Source organism: Triplophysa rosa, linkage group LG6 (assembly GCF_024868665.1).
Source record: "Triplophysa rosa linkage group LG6, Trosa_1v2, whole genome shotgun sequence".
NCBI lineage: Eukaryota > Metazoa > Chordata > Actinopteri > Cypriniformes > Nemacheilidae > Triplophysa > Triplophysa rosa.
In genome coordinates this window covers 9,305,980-9,325,040 of record NC_079895.1, presented here as the reverse complement: position 1 = coordinate 9,325,040, position 19,061 = coordinate 9,305,980, and the positions used below count along the sequence as shown (strand labels likewise).

General features: G+C 37.7%; 1 protein-coding gene and 1 long non-coding RNA gene across 3 annotated transcripts; one reads left to right on the top strand and one right to left on the bottom strand.

Moving 5' to 3' along the window:
- Nucleotides 1-1,882: 1,882 nt before the first annotated feature.
- ercc1 (excision repair cross-complementation group 1) lies at nucleotides 1,883-7,394 on the bottom strand. 2 transcript variants are annotated; one of them, XM_057336539.1, is made up of 9 exons: nucleotides 7,255-7,394; nucleotides 6,182-6,550; nucleotides 5,564-5,667; nucleotides 4,172-4,271; nucleotides 3,907-3,983; nucleotides 3,593-3,692; nucleotides 3,427-3,498; nucleotides 3,257-3,325; nucleotides 1,884-3,139 (listed from the first exon to the last, which is right to left on the bottom strand). In XM_057336539.1, the coding sequence occupies exons 1-9, from the start codon at nucleotides 7,315-7,317 to the stop codon at nucleotides 3,077-3,079; spliced, it is 1,017 nt and encodes a 338-aa protein (XP_057192522.1). In that variant the 5' UTR covers nucleotides 7,318-7,394; the 3' UTR covers nucleotides 1,884-3,076. The 2 variants fall into 2 exon arrangements, with proteins under 2 accessions (XP_057192523.1, XP_057192522.1); XM_057336540.1 differs by lacking the exon at nucleotides 3,427-3,498 and having other exon boundaries at nucleotides 1,883-3,139.
- Nucleotides 6,692-18,960, top strand: LOC130555965 (uncharacterized). Its single transcript, XR_008963167.1, has 5 exons — nucleotides 6,692-6,833; nucleotides 11,493-11,543; nucleotides 16,094-16,162; nucleotides 17,461-17,534; nucleotides 17,994-18,960. It is a non-coding gene; the product is annotated as an uncharacterized LOC130555965 (long non-coding RNA).
- The last annotated feature ends 101 nt before the right edge of the window (nucleotides 18,961-19,061 follow it).

The following is a 19,061-nucleotide window of genomic DNA, read 5'->3' as shown; positions in this document are numbered from 1 at the left end:
TACCAGCAAAAGAGATGCAGAAGAGGAGAAATATGTGAAGAAACATGCTGTAGTTCTCAACCAAGAAGCACAACCTTTAAGCATTAGAATTGAAAACGCTGTCAAACTACTTCTTAAACCCACCTGTGTATACTGTGTATATTGTAGCTCCTCCTCTCTTACCACAAATGAGTCACAAGGACAAAAAGTCACAAACTACATACATCTACACACAGTACACCCAAATACTACCTTGGCTAATTAATCTTGCTTATAAATAACCTCAGTTTAAAAAAAAGATTACTAAAATTGTGTTGTGTTACATTTTTGGTGTCCTGCAGCAAAAAAGATACTCATGATCTGTGCACAAAGCTTTTTATTTGCAGTCGGTGACAGGAAGTGATACAATAATGATGCAAACCCATGCACATGCTTCCTTAACATAGGCTAATTGTTATACATGACTGTCTCTGAGCTGCCAGTTCATAAGGACACAATCTGTGACTGTGCCAAGCATGTCAATGTGTAATATCAGTTACCGGCTAAACAATGAGTAAAAATCTTGCCAGGAGTTTAAAAAAACAAACACACTACTTCAGAGCTATGCAATATGAAAAACATAACACAAGCTTTATATTATTCCGGTGCATAAATACTGTATATTTAAAGGGATAGTTCAACCCAAAACAATTCTGTCATTAGTCATTCACCCTCACGTCTGTAAAAAAACCTGCACTTTTTTGTGCTCTTGTCAATAGAGGCCAATTTTGTTTGGTTGCCAATTTCTTCAAAATTATATTTTTTTGTGTTCAGCAGAAGAAAAAAAGTCATACAGAGTCAATTACTTTAAGTTTAATCCATGGAAGGAAGGCAGGTATTTTCATGTAGACTTCAGGGTACTGCTTGCTTGCACAATTATTGGGATATGTGTAAGCAGCCATGCCGATAAATTCAGATTCACAAATAAGAGGACTGCCAGAATCACCCTAAAAGAAAAAGACAGATTAATGGGTTACTGTACTAAAACTTTTTCTCCTTGTTAATCAATACTATTACAAGTGATGTTACATTACCTGACAGAAAGCCTTTATCCCATCTGAGGCGGTACAGATCATCTTCTCAGAGTTGAAATGTTCCATCCACTTGTTTTTACATTCAAAGCTGAACTGCAATTTGAGATTGACTTCATTCAGAACACTTGATGCAGTTCCTCCTGGTTTTTTCATGCCCCAACCAGCAATGGTGCATTTCACAAGGGCTGGAATCTTTTCATTGATTTGTGGAAGATCAATAACACCCACAAACTCATTCAGTTCAGCTTTGGTTTTCAGCTGTAACATATAAATCATTAAGTCTTTACATTAAACAATGTTTTAAATTGATTCACTACACAAATTTGAAAAAACTGCAATTAAGAGTCCAATAAAGTGAAAATACAGTACCTTTAGTAGCATGATATCATAATCTGGATGTTTAATGTACTTCTCAACATGTATTATCTGCTGGCTATTTTCCCTTTGGCTGATGTTGTGAGCTCCCAGCACAACTTCTAAGATTTTGCAGGTGTCACTGTAAATGCATTCAATGCTGTATTTATTATTTTAGGTTGTAATTATTTTACTGGTGAGAGCTGCAAAGCACTATACCAGAACAAAAACAGACTTTCAAATTGCTTTAAAATAACTACAAATGAACCCAATTTTTATTTAGACAAATATAAATGCAAAGACTCACTCTAAACAGTGTTTAGAGGTCAGTACATAATTGTCTTTAATCAGCGTCCCACCACACTTATGATGTCTTTTACACTGGAGAGATGCCATGTGTTTTCTTGAATGCGGTTTAACCGCTTTACCCCCTACAATACCACTGTCCAGTCCTTCTGCAATCATGACACAAAATGTTTAATAGTAATTATGAGTTTCATAAACACAAATGTTTATAATGTAAATAAAACCAAAATGACTGTTCAGCATTAGTACAAAAACTATGGCTGCAGATATTAAAGTTAACAAATAAATTACATTCATATTATGCCAAATTCTTTGGAGTGAACCATTTGCTTGACGCTATATTTGCTGAAAGAAATATACTTTAAAAGGCCTTACCATACAGAGGAACGACAGATAGCAGAACACAAACACAGAGCAGCATAGTGTCTGGATGTATTGAGACAAGAATGAGACATGAACAGAACTTGACCCTCAGCAGGGTCTATATACTCTCTGGTCCACACCTTACACAGGACAAATCACACACAGGAAAGACGTGGGGGGAAGCTATGACTTTTGCATGTATTTAAAATAGTTTTCAGTTTAAATGGAGAATGTTTTTTTGAACTTCACCTCAAAAGTAGGTGAACTGTCTACAACACTGATGATATATACTGTGTGTGTGTGGGGGGGGGGGGGGTGCGTGTCATGTGTGTCCATAAGAAAAAAACACTGTCGATTTCGAAACATTATTTACAATAAACATACTGAGACGAGAATATTTAAGGACTAGGAGATATGGCCCACAGAGATCTGATCTTACCAACATTGAGTCAGTCTGGAATTACATGAAGAGACAGAAAATCCAGCTAAAATCCATAAGAACAGTGGCAACTCTGATAAACGGCTGTTGAGACGTAATTTCCAGGCCTGAAACATTTATGTACCTGCTGAGTAAATTGTTCCCATCTAAAATGTATAAAACAGCCCCACTGATTTTTGTCTTAAGTGACAGGTGGGCTCTTCAGTTTTGTTCTTACTGTGTAGAGGCTTATGGAGTTATAATAGAACCCCTCCCACCTCCAAAAACAACTCAAAATACATGTACTGCAAAGTAATGATGACATTTATTGTACGTTTCACAAACACATACATTTGCTCACACATTATTTTTACCATCTAACATTGAACATCTACATCCTTTTGCGTTCGATTACACTACACTGGTTTACAGATCTATAAACCACAAAAATAAATGCTTAAACCACTGTGTCCCCCACAGACTGAGACCATTATAAACCAAAGACTCCACAGAAGCTTCCAGGGGCCTATGTGCTACAGTGTTTTAAGACACTTCATGATTTTTGAAAGACAGTTTGGCTTTATCAGCTTTCCTTCTTCTTGGTCTTTATGAAGGGCTGGTGAAGAACATCATAAAGTCTTTTTGCCTAAGTAAATCGCAAACATGAAAGCAATTAACACAAACTTTTGATTAATAAAAATACAAACAAACATTGATCGGAAGACTAATAGCTTGTTCAAACCTAGAAAACAAGTACACACACCTTCTGTGGACCAAGCCCTGGACATAACACTAGCTCCTCCTTCGAAGCACTGATGATGCCTTCCAGAGACTGAAGAGATACAATTTAAACAACTTTAGAAATACTGCAAACTTAAAATAAGCCAGGGGTTTTACAAAAGTATGAACACATTTTAAAAGAGGATTCCTTACAGAAAAAGTAGATAAAAGAGTCATGGCATCTGTTTTATTGACAGACTTTACTGTGGTTAAACAATCAGTAACCTGTAAAATAAGACGAGTGTTTGGAGAGTGTATTTAAAGACTTACAGCCACTGTCTACAATTAAATGATTGTTATTAGATCTGTGTCCTCTAACCTGGGACAGGTAGTTTTTCTCCACTTGTTCTTTCAGAAGATCTGCAGGTTTCTTCTCATAAGATTTATATGTTTCAAGGTAACGGCCTGCTTCTTCGGGGCTTACACACAAACAACACAATTTTGGATTTTCTGATGCAACATTACAGACAGTCCCTCAAGTTTTCAAACTAGAAACCTTTCCAGAACAAATGACATTGCAGAGGATTGATAACAAGAAAAGAAGCTTACAGTTATGATTCATAGACTTTTAACACTTCACATTTACACGTCCCACAAAGGGATCCCCCCTCCCACCTTCACCTCTCCCCCTACCTCCAGGCAAGGATGAGGGTACAATCAGCCATGATGCATATTTGAGCGAGCTCTTTGAGCGCATGATGAGGGTCTTTCTGATAAATGAGAAAACGAGAAACAGGACAAGAATGTCAATAGTACAAACGTTGTCACTCATAATGTTCGTAATTTAATATTAATTGAATATAAACAAGGTTATTTAATTTGAGAGAATGTGAAAAGCCTTAGATTTTAAGGCCTAAGGCGATAAAGACAGTCAGTCAGATCAGTCAGACAGGCTCACCACATCAACCTGGATGAGCAGAACTCTGAGGGCGAAGCTCTGTCCCAGCTGTTTCAACCGTTCATGGATGTAATTCAGGTTGAGATTATGATACCGCACACTGGGGTCAAAAACAGAAACATGGAAAAACATTCCTCTACCAAAATCAAATCTAATGACATGTGCCTACAAATAATGCTAGACCCAGTCTAACTACACTTCTGTTATTGAGAAACCAACATTACGACATAACTACTAAGTTCTCCAAAGTGTTCTACTGTACTAAGTTTGTAAATAACACATTAAAACCTATAAAAATATTTTACTCGAAAAGCTACCTATATTTAGTTATAAAGTGATACATATATTTTTTTTGTGTGAACTTGAAACATCTTTGTAAACCAGCATGCAAAACAAAAGCTGCATGATCAACTTGATTGACCAAGACTGTAACATATAATGTCACATGGTTATATTAGCAATTACATTCATACCTACTGTTACATACGTTCGCTGATTATTCATTTACAAGTCTGAATGTATTTTAAATTGTCTAGACTGCATTGTTCTATCAATCATTACTGACAGTGTCATGTTTGCTTCTTTCAATTCTGACCAATTTCCTTTGCAAAGACTGCTGGAGGACTATGTGGTTTCACACCTTAACTGAGACTATTCCATTCTCACACACATATAAACACACCTGCAAAACCAGTTAAAGGTGCACATTCACTTGTTCGAAACTAGCAGTAGTAACCAGTTTATATACTTTAACCATGAGCTACATAAATGTAACTTTTACCATGGTGTCCTGTTGAAATATCTAACCTATCATTGTTGGGCTGATACGAGGCTAAAAAATGTATAATTGGATTCCTTTATTTGGGAAATGCAACATAAAACAATAACATAAAATGATTAGAAATGATTGTTCAAGTTTCAAGCAGGTATACTTCTCATGCATGATATTTAAGAAAAATGAGGTACGTAATAATTTGCTAAATCAGGCTATAGATATGTGACTCAATAATGCTTTAAGTTTGTAAAACAATTTGAACTATATTAAAATAAATGTCCATTCCTTCCGATCATTGATCATCTTCCATGTCAGAGCATGTGCGTATCAGCCTCTCTGCTTTCTGCATCGACCTAAAACTTTGACTATAAATAACTTTTCAAGTATAAAAATCATTCGGCTTGAAAACCACTACAATATGCATATTTGTGATCTTGCAATACATTTATGTACTTGGCAGACGCTTTTATCCAACGCTACTTACATTGCATTATACTATTAATTTGTTTCTAAGTATGTGCGATCCCTGGGTTCGAACCCATGCCCTTGCCGTTGCTAGCGCCATGCTGTAACCACTGAGCCACAGGAAAGCATGTGCAGCCCTACCACAAACCAACCTGAGAAAGAGAGCACATGTTGTTCGTCCTAAAACATAGTCTGGCACCACTTCTCCAAACTCCCACGGAACATTTCTCACAAACTTTAGGATGGGATTTCCTCTCTGCATAGAGATGAAAACATAATTTTCCAATCATGATTCAAATCACAGTGGTCAATAAAGAACTTTTAAGATTCATTTGGTTATTTATACTGTACATGCAGTTTTTTTATCTTGCAACTTTGTGAGGAAAAATCAGGTTAGATGTTAATGATTTTACACCCGAACTGTTTGTATTACATTTTTTCTCTGTTTGTCAATGTGTTTTCCCAGTTTCACTCTACACACAGTGTAAATACAATGGACATTCCCTAGTCTGACACAAGCTCTCACTCTGCACTGTTTGTGGTGCACATGTTGCAGGCGGTGAAGATCGGTCTTGGACGATGCCTTTATGTGGCATGGTGGCTCGTAACATTGAGTATGATCACACTTGCAGTTGCAACATTTTCATATTTATATTTTAACACTGTGGTTTGGTTGTTTTGCTTTGCTTCTTATGTTGACACTTTTCATGATAAGGAACAAATTACTGAAGGTACTTTTAATGACAATAAACATACTGTACAGTACAGACCTGTCGAGGACTGACGATAATACTGCTTCCTGATCCTAAGAGGTGAGGAGCTATTACACAGCTCTCCGAACTCTGACCTTCCTCTTTTGTTGGCACAGCTGATCCCTGCTGGACAGTCTCTGGTTTCTCTAAGTCTGTGGAGGTCTCAGTTACTAACTCGCTTACAGCTGACTTAAGGCTACTTTGGCCTGCAGCAGTTTCGTCAGCTGATGTATGTTTCTCTGGGCCTATGGCCGCTCCCTGAAGACCCTTGTTTTTGCTCTGAACGACGAACTCTGCGTAGGACTGGGGTTGTTCGGGAGCTGGTGGAGCACTCCGAGCAGAGGAGGTCTCTACATGGCTACCCTTGGTTTTGAACAAAGAAGCCACCTGTGTGAATATAGAGAACCACGTTACTTGCATCACTACATAAACATTATTGTTCAACCCTTTTTGGTACGTCTTTTTTATTATATTCCCCTTTTAATGTTAGTCAAGATTTCTTGAACCAAATTATTTGATATTCCCATCTGCCACGGTAAAATGAAACTGGCTATTTGCAGCTGTATCTTTTGTGAACTTTATGTGGGTCTTTGATAGGCCCCGCCCAGATGTTTGCAGTGTCATATGGGGAGGACGTCGCTCACGGTTTTCATTTTCCATAGCAAACACGGTATGGATCACATTTGAAATCTAACTGTAAATGTTATAGCACGGTCATATAGGCTATTGAGTTGCTGTGTTGGTTAGTAAGGTTTATTTCCGTCTGATTCAGAGTTTAACACATTGTTGCGGTCACATCCTGTTAATTTCAGTAACGTAACTGTCTGAATGACTGTTTTACTGGCCTTTGCCACATCTCTCTTAACAACCCAGAGCAGGTGTAACCTACCCAACTAACGTTATACGGTTAGGCGACTTATGGTACCAGTTCAGCCACCTTCAGCTATTTTGTTTAAACACACAGAAGGTGATAGTTCATGAAACGTTAAGATGTTAGTCTATTCATCTTTTCAGTCACCAGCTCAGACCTTTAACCGCTAAATTGCACTATCCCAGCAATAAAAAAAGGGGTCAAGTTAAACTTTACGCACCGGACTTCTTTCCTTGGTGAATCTTGAGTCGTCTAAATTGATGTTGAATTTCTTTTTTTCCATTTGTTAATGATCAGTAAATGTACAAACAAGAAAAAAATTAATTCGAGTCCCTTTGCCGCCATTGGAGCAAAACAAACCTTGTCAGACAAGCGAGTAGAACACAGAAACGTCGATCGATAGCGAGACATTGACTCAAATTTACCGAAAGGTGGCGCCAAAGCAACAGAATTTATTCATTTCTCACAGATTGCGGCAATTGAATGTTTAAATTGTGGAAAAAACATATACCGATGTGTTTTTTTGTAACAAACACACAAAAGAAAAAATACTCACGTCATGAACAAGCTGGCACAAGATAATATCCTTATCTTATATACAGTAATTTTTCCATGGTTTGGTTTCATGTTTTCTGTCAAAGTTGAATTCTGTTGTATAGCGAGAAGTCCTCTTATAACACAGTTTATTTTGCATCATGTAATTTTTATGTAGTTTGTGACTATGTAAATGCAGTACTAGATCTGGCATCACACAAAAAGTAGGTTCTTGTGCTTTTTATCACACAGATCAAACCTCTCTAAGCTTTATGTTAGTGTCATGAGGTTATCCAATTAAGAAACCTAAGGTCTGAGAGACAGCTGTGTATTTCCCATTTAACCCAGTATGTGTATGTTTACGGAAGGCGTTTCGGGACGTCCTGCCACCGTACCTTGGTATTGTGGGCCCCACAGACAGATGGTGCCAGCTTCATTCTGAAATCATGTTCATGCCCTCCAAAGGATCTATGCATATACACCTCTGGCATTACACCAATGTATGTCAGTCAGTGTTGATGACAAAACAGAAATTTAAGAGAATGGATGCACATAGACACACGTTAGTTTTAGTTAATAAAAAATATACACCCAATAAGGAGGCACAGCTAGAGTTTTAAGGTGAGGGAGCACTAACAGCCTGTGGAGCAAAGGACTAAGGTGTCAAGCCAATTAGTTTCTCCATAGGTATGACCTTAATATATGTCCCCATAATTAAATTATAATAATTATATTGCAGTTTTAAAACATTACATTACCCCTTCTATTTATTTTCAGTGTTAAAGTAATCTCTTTAAAGGTTCTAATAAAACATTTTTTTCTTTAGACTATAAAAAGTAAGGAATAAATGGTTCTTTTAAGAACCTTTGACTGTATATTTCTTTTGTAAAGAAACTTTTAGTTAGTTTTCATTGTGGGAAAACTGACAAAAAAAACTACAGTATATTACAGAGAACAGATATTAGTTTTCCCCTTTGTAATAGGAGTATGTTGATGTTATGGTGACCATTTAATTATATTCACATTATAAATGTCTGGGGCATTTTCTATTTTTAAGGGCATTTTTTTGCCCTTAGACCTGCCTAATTTCTGACCTTGATAGCACATGAGATTAATGATTGTCGTGTAAAACGTTTCATGAAAAATGACAACCAATAATATTCACCTCTAAGACCTCAATAAGGTGTTGTTATGTCACTGATACTGTAGAGTTTATAGATAAATTTATCCATTCTTTAAAATAATTTGGATACCTGCAAATCATTTCAGCTTCATTTTTAAATTTTGTCTAGTTAAAAGTTACTGTAACTTATAAAAATGTATTAAATGTTAATTATTAAATTTATTAACTTATTTCAGTGGGTTAAATTAATGTAAACATATAGGTTGCCATAACTTATTGTTTCCACATTTATTTTTACAGTGAAGACTTTGCAAACTTTTATTTCCTCTAATCTAATTTTAACTGTTTGTACTGCCTTTAAAAAAGAAAGGAGAGCAGAGGTGCAACAGTAAAATGACGGACACATTAGAGAGGCGTTTAGTGGCTTTTTAACACTTGGCTGGTGTATCTGGACACACTTTCTCTCTCTCTTGGCAGTGAGCCTGGCTTTGGCTGCAAAAACGGCCACCTCCAGACCTCTGGCCCCTCCCTTAGGTTTCTCCTCCCCTCCCTTTGCTGACCCCATGCTGAGCCGGCTGTGTCGAGCTGTCAGCCCCCGGCTGCGGGCTGCTCCTGGGCTCTCAGTGTGGGTGTGTGCGTGTGTTGGGTCAGAGGGGTAACGGTCGGGTCCGTGGTGGCCGCTTATCTGCCCTGCCATCACTGGGCGAGCGAGAGGACAGATTGGCCCTCCAGCTGTCCAACTGAAGGACTCGCAAGACCCCTCACCGAGGAAACCACATGCCCCGATACACAACACGCACATACACACATAGCTTATTGAGATAACCACATTCCCTGATATGTACACACACATAGAGTCACCCTCAACTCTAACATATGCGTTTTAGCGGCACACTGACTGTACCTTCCTGTGCCAAATGTGCCAAAGTACCCCCCTCACCCATGAGGTTCGGGAGGACTGCCTTTTCTAGGATGCGGTCACGGAAAATACGCACACTCTATCAGAAGACCGCTAGTGTAATTTGAGTGTACAGGCTACAGGCTTTTTAGTGTTTATTTAGTGGATAAACAACTTGAGAGCAGGAAATGATATATAAAGTCGGCATACAAAAACTCCAAAAATACAAAGTTTAATAATGTATTATAAAGATTTTTATTTATTTATTCATTTTTTGTTTTTGAAGCTTTGGTGTGCTGATAAATACAGTATATTTGTCTGCTCTGATAGTTTTCTTGGTCGAGCAATCACTTTAGGCCGATGTGCATGCTTTATTTGTCATTGTAGAGATTAACAACTTGACTCCCTGGTTTCATGCAACGTATAAATACCGCGTTTTGCTAAAGTTCACCATGCATTATGGCATTTCCGTCCCATTGCAACAGGAACACTAGTTCACCAAGGCTGTTGTTGTCTGCAACATTAATGACCTCTTCTCTTAGCACATAGACACATAATGAAGTATGTTTTCCCAGTAAGGTTACAATACATTGGTCCCCATGTCCCAATGCCACATATTATGAGAATTCCCAGTTAGGCTTCGTTACTCTGTTTTACCTCCCCCCCCTGCTAATCCTGGGACTTTCTATTCCCAAAACTGCCTGTTAGCTACAATATCAATGCACAGTTTTCATTGGCCCCTGGTGGCTGCTACTTGTGTATGTTTGTGTCTGTATACATAGAAAAAGAAATAGAAAAATAATGTATTGCTGACTGAGTGATTTAGGAGAATTAAGTGTTTAAGGACATAGGAAGGGTTAAATAGGCAAAGATGTAAGTTTTTGTGCACTTGTATTTGTGTGGGTGTGGCCCTCGGGACAGACAAGCCGTCTTGATGGCCTTCAGGGGCCGATAGCAGGCTGTATTCTGTCTGTGTACGGTCTGTTCTCCAGTTGTGACAGCGAACAAATCCTTATGAGAACAATTAACCAGAGAAAGGGTGCGGCCAGTACAACAAAGTCAAAGAGACTATAGAAAAAGTAAAAGACAGTCTCATAGTAAATAATGGCTGCGAACGATGGATTTGCTAAAATGAAGAAATTTAAAAGCTGATGATGTACATTTAGATGAGGAAAATAAATAAAGTTGAGAAAATCTTTACGAGACTGAGCGATACAATTGGACAAGAGAGATACAGTAGGTGGAGCCAGGTGTGGAGAAAACAGGACACAATTAACAAAGACACTGAAAATGCCCACTAATGAGAATACAGTCAAATCTCAAGTGACGACCCACTGGATTTGAGAGGTCGCCAAGGTGGACATCAAGGGAATATTTCCTCGCCAGCCGCACAAGACTCTAAACACCACGATATAGGACCTCTTCTACCCACAATGCATCTCCGTCCAGATCCAGGGCTTCTTCCCATGACCTACTTCCCCCCTCGTGTGGTGCATTGTTGTGTGTTTGCGGCTGTTGAATGCGCCCTTCTTTTGTGGCTATTTGTGAGACCAGGGGGTTAAGACCCTTGTGTTCTTCCCAGTCTCCAAAACAGGCCTCTAAACAACCGCTGCAACAATAACAACAAAAACTAGCAAACGTTGATGGCAGCCGAACTAGGAAGCGGGCCGTGACGGCATTGCGCCAACACAGTGCCGCCTTTGTCAGCGCTCACATGCCGTATTGTGCCGCACGACATCATCGCCTCCCAGCAGCTGTTGCCGATGGAAACGAGCATGACTGTCAGCCGTGCTCGATTGTGTAATGCTTGGGCATCAGGCACTAAATGACTCAATGCGCAAGTGTGCGAGTTCAGATCGGTTAACTGTTTTTTGAGGGTTTAATCTTTCCTTTTTTCTTTTAGGTTATCTGCTGCCATTACAGAGCAACTGTTTGAAGAAATGCTGCTGAGCAGGTTAGTAAAGTCTATTAAACTGTTTACATGTTTTAACTAGCTAAGTGCATTATAAAACATCGACGTTAGTGGCTTTGAAGGGAACTCTATCGCCCCCTTCAGTCGAATGTTCATATGCACTATGGCAAAGGTGTAAGGACACCCGAGCACCACACCCGGATTTACTTGTGGAGCATTTAATTTAATTTATATAGAAATACATAATTTAATAGAATATTGTAACATTTGTTTTCAACTGGATTTAAAGGGGTAGTTCACCCAAAATCCACTTACTTACATCCATATTGTTTATCATGTTCCACAGGTAAACATATTGCACCAATAGCATTTCCAGGTATTGAACAACACAATTCCTCAAATACTTCAAACAAGCTTTAAACAGGACTGATCTAGAATCTCTATTTCACAATAGCTGACTAACAATCGAAACAAAGTTGTACTGAGCACTACAGATTGCTAACTTGGACAACACAAATAATTCGACCTTACACCCATTCTTTCCCTACTCCATGTTTCTCATCCTCCTTTCCCTTTCCTTAATTGCCCATAAATGTCACAGTCACAGAGTCTCCAATGTTCTTCTAATAAATTAACCCATGTTCCCCCCCCACACACACATACACACAATTATCCCTCTTGCACTGAGTTGTTCATTAGTGCAGATATACACCCAGAATTAGAGTTAAAGCACAAAACACACCTGACAACATTTATTCCTGCAGATCATCCTCCCCCTGCCGCTCGCTGTGTGTGTGATAGAGGAAGAGAGAGAGACTCACTGGGGAAATTAACCCCAATGCATTTACTTTCTCACCTTGTTTTTGTTGCTGCTTCTTGCATTCATGCTGACAACCCTGACCATGTTTACCTGTACTTAGGTTTCAGAATATTTTACCATTTCGTGGCCCTTCATGTCATATCAAATATCCACTGCTAAAGCTTGTTTATAAAAAACGCATTGTAAGTTTACAACTGGTTTACTTACAGAATTTTTGCAACTTAATGTTAACTTCATGACATATGCAATATTAAACTTAGTACAGTTACAATTAAAAATACATTTTTAGTTTGATTTCAGTTGTGCAAGTTGAGACTCCTGAGTTCAAGTAAGGTCCGTTTGGCCCTGTATTGCAGTGCAACTGAGCAATGGGATCCAACAAACTATACTGTAATATCCCTTTAATTATAGTAAACTAGGATGTTTATGAGCATCCTAACAGCATTGTATTATCACCATGAACTTCAGTATACAAGCTATAAAAGATGCAGGTGGTATCTTGTTGCCTAGGTGATGGCTGGTGTAGTCTGGGGTTTTCTGTTTCTTACACCCCGTTCACAGCTGTGTGTGTGAGGGAACCGGGAAAAGACTAATGCACACACACACACACACACACACACACACACACACACACACACACACACACACACACACACACGCACACGCACACAATAATGAGCATCTTAGTAAAAGATGGCTCCATAAGCTGTAAGGACTGACAAACACGCTCTCTCTTCTTCTCTCTCATGCTGTCTCCTCTCTGTCTTCTGTCACACAGTGGCGTCTCTCTTCTCCAATAGCGTTTCAATACTCTACTGTCATGCCTGCTGTATGGGGACCAGATCTTATTGTGCCGGCTTAAGATGCGCACATTGAGAAAGAGGGTTTGTGTCAGAGTGAGTGAGAGAGTGAGAGAGAGACAGAAAGAGAGGGAGGTAGAATGAGTAAAGAGCGCATCGGGTTCTCTATGATATCATTGCACAGGGAAGAGATGCGTTCCATTGTGATAAACTCTTGGCAGGAATACAATCTGAGATGTAATGCTTTGGGACGGTCAGGTGTGCGTGTGCCGGCGTGTGTGCGAGTCAGTTCGCACTATAAACACAATGTTTGTACTGTGGGGGTTTGTTGACAGATGGTCAGGCTATTCGGAGCTGCTGCGGAACAGACCAGTCTTTGTATCAAAAGAAAGAAAGTGATTGTCAATCTGTAACACTTTTCTTTCCATCCATCCATCTATCTCTATCCATCAGCACTCAAGTTCACAAGTTTTATTTCGACAGCATGCTGTCATTTCAATTAGAATTAGAATCAGGTACACGAATGCATGCATTAAAAAGAAAAATCATCATTTCGCTGCGGTCCTTCTGAAACCTTGTATCTCCATATTTCATGACTTTAATTTTTTTCCATAAATCATTATTTTTAGCCACCCTTTATGTTTGTCACTAGGTTTGGCAAATATCTAACCAAAATAAAAAGTAGTAAAAAGTGCTGGTCAACTTTGACAACAAAGTATTTGATCATTTAAAAAGTACAGTGTTTTTTTTCTATTTCCTGAAAAAAGGCAAATTTGGACATCTGAGGTTCCGGAAGGACAGCAATGATTTGTCTGTCCTATAGCAAAGAGATCTTTAGGTTATTAGAATTTTATTCTGGGGAAAAGAGACACCCAAAGTGTCAGTCAGCTTGCTGTAAGTACCTGATAAACTGCGTAAATTAGAATGGCCGTGTATAAAAGTCAGCATTCTTCAAGTATGGACACGTGAGGATTTATCGAGTTAATGATTTGGGGCTGAGTCCCTCTCTTATTTTTCTTGTTTCTCGTGTTACTTCAGTCTTCAGTTTTAGCTAATCCTATCACTGATAATTATTCTATAAATTCTTTATAATATAAAGTAATATAATATATATAATAATATAATATAATATAATATATAATTTTTATTCTTTAAATGTAATGAATGTGATTTGCAGCATGCATCAGTTATACTATAAAAGAATTTAACTGTAATTTTCAAAAATCTTCATTAAACCCCACACTGTGCTGAAACGCTGCCTTCCTCACTTTGTAATATTTAGCGTTTGTGTGTTTCGCACCTGTGTGAGACCCATGCTGTGCTACAAGCCTCCCTGTCCAGAGACACCAGAGCAGTAAACAAGCATCAGTGTCCCTCAGCGGGAGAGGACAAACTGAGAGTGTGCTAGAGAAAGGGAGAAAGTGAGAGATTAATTTAAGACAGCGATATTTTAAACCTGTATAGTGTATACTGTATAGTGTGTAATTTCACCAAAACAAAATTTTAAAATGAATCACTGTTTTCGGTTTATTGAATGATATCTAGAACAATGTTTATGGTGGATTACTAAAGTGTGCATTCTTTTTGGGACTAATGTTGACTACAATCCCGTTGTGCTAGTATCTCAATTGATGTAAAGTGACCTACATCATATCAAATATATAAATATTTTTCAACTAATTGAAAGTAACCAGATTGACTTTTTAGTTATGACATGACAAATTGAAAAAAGAATATAACTTATTTTGATCATGCAAACATGTGATGTTTATGTATGATTTACATTTAGTCATTTAGCAGAGGCTTTTATCCAAAGCGATAATTATGTTTATACCTTCTGAACAGCTTGGAATTTCAGTTTTTAAAAATTTATTTATTGTTGTGTTACTGATGTTTTTTTTACAAACAAACCAAAAATCCTCTTATAATCAATACGTGTCAAATGCTGTTGAAACAACTAAGTTATAAATAACATCAGTGAGTCTTTAATAGTTGAAGAATTGTTTTCAATCACTTTGCTGCTTTGTATTTAGAGACAGTCTCTCTCTCTCTCTCTCTCTCTCTCTCTCTCTCTCTCTCTCTCTCTCTCTCTCTCTCTCTCTCTCTCTCTCTCTCTCTCTCTCTGGTTTTGGGTTAACTCCAACTCTCTGACGCTGTCTGACAGTATGCAAATATATGCAAACGAAGCTCCAGTCAAGCCAAGCAGCACCTGCGGACCTGACCAGTCGAGACCACTAGTGACCTGTGTGTATGTGTGTCTTTTCTTATGTGTGTGTGTGTTTATGTGACCATGCCCTTCTAAGCGAACAGAACAGAACAGAATGCTTTTTTGTACACCACCCACTCCTCTCACTGCCCTCCGTAAGCATAAGGACATTAGTAGACAGACTGCATGAAATGACTTTATAATTAGCATATGAAATAAATACACAATAATAAATTCATCTGGAATTGAACTCTGTTAATTCAGGACAATCTATAAAGACGATTTTGTAAACTATATTGTTTTAATCTATTATTATGTTACATTGTTGCTTTTTATGTTATGCTACTCATACTAAATTTATATTTAACTGTTTAAATGCAATCTGTAAATATATATTTTTAAATTAGAGATTTGAATCCGACATGAACATACTAAACACTTTATATTGAAATCTTCAATTGATTTCTCAAGATATAAGGACAAAAAAAGGATGACTTTCTTCTACTACAATGCTGTATTAATGGATAATTGATAAATGATATTTGAATGCAGGCTTGGAAATGCTGTTATATCACAATTTAAGTGATAAGTCATTTACAGAACTGGACATTTTAGGGTTTTTATGAACCCTGCAGAGTGTTGCGCTTTGATCCTGCCTGCTGGTTTTGGCATTCCTGCAAGCTGGAGATAAAGAAAATCTGACCCTTCTCTCCACCCTCATCTCTCTTTCCTTCCCTCCGCTGCCCTTGTGTCGACTTGTCTGCAGGTTTGTGCTGGTCAGCACAACGTCTGTCTGCCGTCTGGCTGAGTTCTGCTGTCAGTACAGTTCCAGAGGGTGAGTGTGTGCGTGCTTTGAGGTTTGGCATGGATGTCAATGTGTCCCAAATGAGGAGAGGTGTGTATGTTCGGTTGGGGTGGTAGGGTGGGGAAAAGCTGAGGTTATGTGGCTCAAGTCCAGACCTTGTCTATAAATGACACAAGCACTTGTGTCTCTTTCACACACGTTTTGCCCTTCTCTGTCTGTGATCAGTGGCAGGGTGCGCGAGGGAGAAGAACGAGGGCATGACAGCATCACTCACACTGTGTGAAAAGCACATGTTTCGCACACCCGAGGACATACAGTACACACATGCGCATATATAAACAACTACCGTAGTGGATTTCTTTGGCTCTTACCCAAATGGCTTATACATTTTAATATGTCTGTTTAAGATGTTTCAAGTTCACAAGATACAGCAGCTGATAAACCATGATCTAATGTATAGGTAGCTAGCACATTGTAATAACAGTTCACAATATGAAAGTATTTATAATGGTTTTATAATGCAATAGAATAAAATAATAAAATTATAGATAAAAAAGTATATGTATGTACACTTAACAGAATGACGATACAAAGTATTGAAAGTATCGTACTGATAACACTTTTCAATAAGGTTGTATTTGTTTAGTAAATGCATAAAGTAACAAACTAACAATGAGTAATATGGATTTTCAGTATTTTGCGATCTTTCTTAATGTTAATTTCAAAACAGTTATTTATGTTAGTTTATGGTGCATTAACTAATGTTAACAGATACAACATTTGATTTAAAAAAATATTAAATGCTGAAACTAACATGTATTAAGAATAATAAATGCTGTAGAAGTATTGCCCCTAATGTTAGTTAATTCATTAACTAATTGCTAACATATAGAACTTTATTGTAAAGTGTTACCAAAGTATTTTGATATTTAATGGTTGTCAAACTCAATACCACATGTACATAATATGAACTACACCTGCGGTTATCTTAAGAATATTCGGTAACACTTCACAATAATGTTGTTTATGTTAAGGCAATAGTTAACATTAACATTAACAGTATTTATTTACACAATGAAACGATGAATAATGGACTTTTTTGTAGAAACATTTCTATATAGGCCTACATGTTTTTATATAAAAAATATAAAAAGAGCAATTTTTATAAATAAATATTAACCCATATTAATAGCTATAAAGAATATTTTATATATCAAAAAACAAATGAACCTGAAATATTTTGGTTAAATGCCTCTGCACGTGATTGATAGGATGCATGAACACAGTGTTTGCTGAGCGCTTTAGCTTTGTCTTGTGTTTCTCAACAGATCGGCCCGTGAACCTCTCATGTTGAAGTATACTGCACATAGAAGCATCTGCACAGATCTTCGACTCAAATGAGGTAATTTAATGGTGTTTGCTTGGTTGTCAGGACTAAGTGCCCTTTGCGTTTATTATCATTTTAAAGGAGACAAGGATACACAATGCAGTCAGCTCTTTCACAGAACTTTATTCTCTTTATGCTCATATATATGAGGTATTTGCATAGCAGGCCTAATTGCAATTTAATTTTTTAATTCATTTAAAATACAGTATAGTAAAAGTAATATAGATAATTTCAAATGTTTGTTAAGAATGTTTGTTTTATTAGCATAAACAATACAAATAAAGTAATTTTAAATAATGATATACCGGTTTACAATAAAGTACTATCAATAGTGGTAGTAAATTTAACAACTACAAACAGCACATATATTATGAAAAATGAATGAGAAGCGTTGAACATTAATACTGCTGGAATGTGTAAAGCATTATATTCTTAATGTCTCCTGCTCTCTCTCTTTCGCTCTGGAATATCTAGTCAAGCAGCACTAACAGTGAAAAACTAACCCGTCTAGTGGATCACAAAGACCATCACGCACTCACTGTGTGTGTCTATACACACACACACCGACTCCCCACGCTGTGGCGGCGAGTTGACAAGCCCGTCTGCCAAACAACTCAATTAAGCAGAAAAGAGGAGGAAAAAGAACTAGAAGGAACATAGAAGAGAGGGAAGGTGAGAGAAAGAGAAAAGCCTGTTGCCTGTCGGCTGCGCGGCCGCCTCTGCGGGGCAAGAAGGGCAGCAACACGTCAGAGATAAAGAAGAGGGACAAGAAAAAAGGGAAAGGGGAGAAAAGAAAAACCTCTGTGATGTGTTAACTGGCATTCAGGACCCTAGGGCAGCACCAGGGCACAGGTCAAACTAAGAGCCGTTGGGTCATTGCCACGCCGACAGGGACACCGGGCCTTAACACTGCATCTCTGTGTGTGTGACTGATTGTGAGTATATGTGTGTTTGCTCTTCTCTTCAGACTGGAGAGAACTCACTTTGGCCCAAGTGTGAGTGTGAGTGTTTACAGACCCTTATGAAAACTGAAACATGACTATTGATGACATGCATCTTCAAAATGCAATTCCTATTAGAAAGAGCATTTTGTTGCTGTCGGGTGGAAAACCTTGTATCTCTAAAATGACAACGTTTCGGAAAACGGAATAACAAAAAAAGTAAACACTGAGTTGACAAGCTCTTTTTAATGCTTCTCATTGTATAAATATTTGCAAAAGCAAACATGAAGGATGACCAATATGAATGATTTGTGAAATATTACATTACATTTACATTTATTCATTTGGCAGATGCTTTTATCCATAGGAGAGCATATAAACACTTGTCAACATGCTAAGCAGTAGTTTACAAGATATGGAGATATAGAGATACAAAGATTCTGCTCTACAGTGACAAGTTTTTTTTTACAAATTCATTAATTTTATTTGTCACTTATTAATTCTCATAAGATTGCTTGTATTTATATTACATGTCATTTTTCATGATACAGTGTCATGCCTATGACACCTAAGCTACACTTAAAAATGCATTAATTTATTG

Excerpts from the sequence above, each read along its gene's own strand:
- ercc1 (XM_057336539.1), bottom strand. The coding sequence starts at position 7,317 with ATGGAAAAAAAGAAATTCAACATCAATTTAGACGACTCAAGATTCACC. Across the intron at positions 3,499-3,592 it reads AGAAAAACTACCTGTCCCAG|GTTACTGATTGTTTAACCAC; the intron begins GTTAGAGGACAC and ends CTTATTTTACAG. Across the intron at positions 3,140-3,256 it reads CAGGGCTTGGTCCACAGAAG|GCAAAAAGACTTTATGATGT; the intron begins GTGTGTGTACTT and ends CGATTTACTTAG.